The sequence below is a fragment of the Rhinolophus hipposideros genome (genome assembly GCF_964194185.1).
Source record: "Rhinolophus hipposideros genome assembly, chromosome: 5".
Lineage (NCBI taxonomy): Eukaryota > Metazoa > Chordata > Mammalia > Chiroptera > Rhinolophidae > Rhinolophus > Rhinolophus hipposideros.
The window spans coordinates 99,580,626-99,583,797 of NC_138051.1; the positions used below are offsets into that span (position 1 = coordinate 99,580,626).

Below are 3,172 nucleotides of genomic sequence, written 5' to 3' on the forward strand. Positions count from 1 at the left end.
GCGCAGGGACCGCGCTGCTTTCCCCAACCCCCCGCGGCCCCGGCGCCCGACGCTCCCCCGCCCGCGGGCCCTGCCCTCCGCACCGCCCCGCCGGGCCCCAGGCCGCTGACCCGAGAACGGCGGCGCAGGGCAGGGACGCGATGGGACGGGGCGGCCGCCGCCCGGGCGGCGCGCGGCGGCCGCGGGCAGCGGCGGGGGACGCCGAGCGCCGTGTGCGTGGCGGTGCGGTGCGGGGGGCGGCTGTGTGCGAGGCGCGAGTGTGAGCGCGCGCGGGAGACGAGCGGGCGGGCGGGCGGGCTCCGGGAGGCGAGCGGCGCCCGCGGGCGAACGAGGAAGGCGGCGGAGACCCAAAGTTGCCTCCTCGCGAGCCCGCGTCCCCCGCGGGCGGGAGCCGGGGCCAGAGAAGCCGCGGCCGCGGACCCGGGCTCCCGCGGCACCTGGGCAGCGGCCCCTCGCGAGCAGCAGCGGCGGGGGCGGCGTTGGCGGCGGCGGCGCGCGGGAAGCGAACCCGAGCTGCGGCGAGGCTCGGCAGCCGCGGAGGAGCTGCGCTCAGGTGAGCGGCGAGAGGGGTGCGGGCCGGGGCCAGGCTGCCAGGACCAGGGCCGCGCCCGCGCTCGCTGCAGCTGGAGGACCTCCGCCGCGGACGCCGGGTCCCCGGCCCAGCTCGCCGTCCCGGGCGGCATCGCCCGCCGGGGTCCACCGCCCCGGAGCGCAGGCTGCGCGCTCCGGCCCCCGGCCCGGCCGCCCCGCCCTCCGGCCGCGGGCGCCCGCCCCCGGCCCCTGATTTCTAAGGCATTGGTCGCGCGGCTGGGGGATCCCTCCGGGCTCAAGTTGCAAGGGGGCGGGCCCTGGCCGGAGGTGGAGTCTCCCGCCAATTGAAGCCTCCGCTATAAATCGAGCTTCCCGCACAGCCGAAGCCCAGATGCCTCGCCAGGCCGCCCCGCGCTTGGTGGTTGGAGACGGCGACGGGGCCCAGGGGGCTTCGGGGGCTGCCGCCAGCATGCTCCGCTCCCTGCTGCTTCACTCCCTGAGGCTCTGCGCCCAGACAGCCTCGTGCCTCGTGCTCTTCCCGCGCTTCCTCGGCACGGCCTTCATGCTCTGGCTCCTCGATTTCCTGTGCATCCGCAAGCATTTCCTGGGCCGCCGCCGCCGGGGTCAGCCCGAACCCGAAGTGGAGCTCAACAGTGACGGCGAGGAGGTGCCCCCTGACGACCCGCCTATCTGCGTGTCCGACGACAACCGCCTGTGCACCCTAGCGTCGCTGAAGGCGGTGTGGCACGGCCAGAAATTGGATTTCTTCAAGCAGGCTCACGAGGGCGGTCCGGCGCCCAACTCCGAGGTGGTCCTGCCCGACGGCTTTCAGAGCCAGCACATCCTCGATTACGCGCGAGGAAACCGCCCACTGGTGCTCAATTTCGGCAGCTGCACCTGACCACCATTCATGGCGCGCATGAGCGCCTTCCAGCGCCTGGTCACCAAGTACCAGCGCGACGTGGACTTTCTCATCATCTACATCGAGGAGGCGCACCCCTCCGACGGCTGGGTCACCACGGATTCCCCCTATAGCATCCCGCAGCACCAGAGCCTGGAAGACCGGGTCAGTGCTGCGCGGGTGCTGCAGCAAGGTGCGCCCAGCTGCGCTCTCGTCCTGGACACCATGGCCAACTCCAGCAGCTCGGCCTATGGCGCCTACTTCGAGCGCCTTTATGTCATCCAAAGTGGCATCATTATGTACCAGGGTGGCCGGGGCCCGGATGGCTACCAGGTCTCCGAGCTGCGCACCTGGTTGGAGCGCTACGATGCGCAGCTGCACAGCGCTCAGCCTCGTCGAGTGTAGACACCAACGGACCATTGACTGAACTTGGCAGGGCCTGCCTTCGAGTCTTCTAAGCCCACGTGCAAACGCCCCAAACGAAGTCAGATTTGGCAAGGGCCCAGTGACACAGCTGTGCTGAGCCACAGATCGCAGGCTGGGTCTGCCGTCCTCAGCCAAACCACCTGAAGACTTTCCCCCACCCCCACTCTGCTTCTGTGACTGTACTTCGCCTATACCTGCCTGGCTGGCTCTAAATCCCCTGATGAGTGCGGGTGCGGCGCCACCCTTTCCCTGTGTGCCCCTGTTCTTGTCCTGCAGAGGTCCCTGCTGTGCTCTCTCGCATCTCCTCCCTAGAGAAAAGCCAGCGTGCCTTTTGGCAGGCTCAGCGACCCCCACGCAAAGACTTTGGCTGCACTCTCGCGCCCTGATTGCAGCTGGGTTCCAGCAGCCATGCAGCTCGTGCAGCTCGCCCTAGTTGCATTGCACCCACACCTGTCGCGCGGGGAGGGGAGGCCCTGTTGCTTTTGTGTCTGTGTCTTGTCTCTAAGTTGGGGAGGGGGGTGGGATGGGGAAAGGTGGGTGGGATGGGGAAAGGTGGGCAGCGTATTTCCCCCCCTTATTTTGGGTGCTCATGAGCCCCTCTGCTGATGACGAAGTGTCTCTAACTGGTGTCGACCACGAGCTGCTTCTGAAACGCAGGGGGTCACAGCAGCGCCTAAACCCAGTGAGGGGGGAAAGTGCTCTGGGTTTCCATGCGGAACCACCATAAACAGGGTGGGAGAGGGAGATTGGGAACTGCTTCAGGACCAGAGAAGGACGGCTAGAGAGCCATTGGCGAGGTTCGCAGCGCCCCAGGAACGAGGAAGAGGCTGAGCCTCCGGGTAAACGGGGTTTGGGTGGCAGAGTCCAGGGGGACGGGAATGGCGGGAGAGCCTGGGGACCCCGAGTGAGGGGCCTCCTAGGCAGAGCTGCTGATGGTTGGGCGGAGAGGTGGGGGCCCCTGACTTGAAGGCCATTTGGTGAGTGTTTTGCTGGAAATAGTCCCTGTATATAAACTTCTTTAACAATAATAAAGGCCTGAAGTAAACTGCTTTCGGGTTGCCTTTGGTCCCTTTATTTTTCCTTCCCCCTGAATAGCCGCGAGAATTAAACACAAATCTCTCCCTCTTGTCCCCATAGTGACCCTGGGGGGAAGGGTGGCTGGAAGGAACCGAAGCAGGCTGGGGCGCGGGAGGGGGACGAAGAGGGAAAGGGCCTGTGGCGGTGCCGGGGGCGCACACACGCGCATTCACACACTAGTAGTGGAGAATTTGGGGTCGGGAGAAGAGCAAGGAAGCCGGGTCTGGTGGGGTCCTG

General features: G+C 67.2%; 1 protein-coding gene across 1 annotated transcript; it reads left to right on the top strand.

The window, feature by feature from the left end:
* Nucleotides 1–356: 356 nt before the first annotated feature.
* DIO3 (iodothyronine deiodinase 3) lies at nt 357–2,901 on the top strand. The gene has a single exon (XM_081048729.1). The coding sequence runs from the start codon at nt 923–925 to the stop codon at nt 1,835–1,837; it is 915 nt and encodes a 304-aa protein (XP_080904855.1). The 5' UTR covers nt 357–922; the 3' UTR covers nt 1,838–2,901.
* Nucleotides 2,902–3,172: the final 271 nt, after the last annotated feature.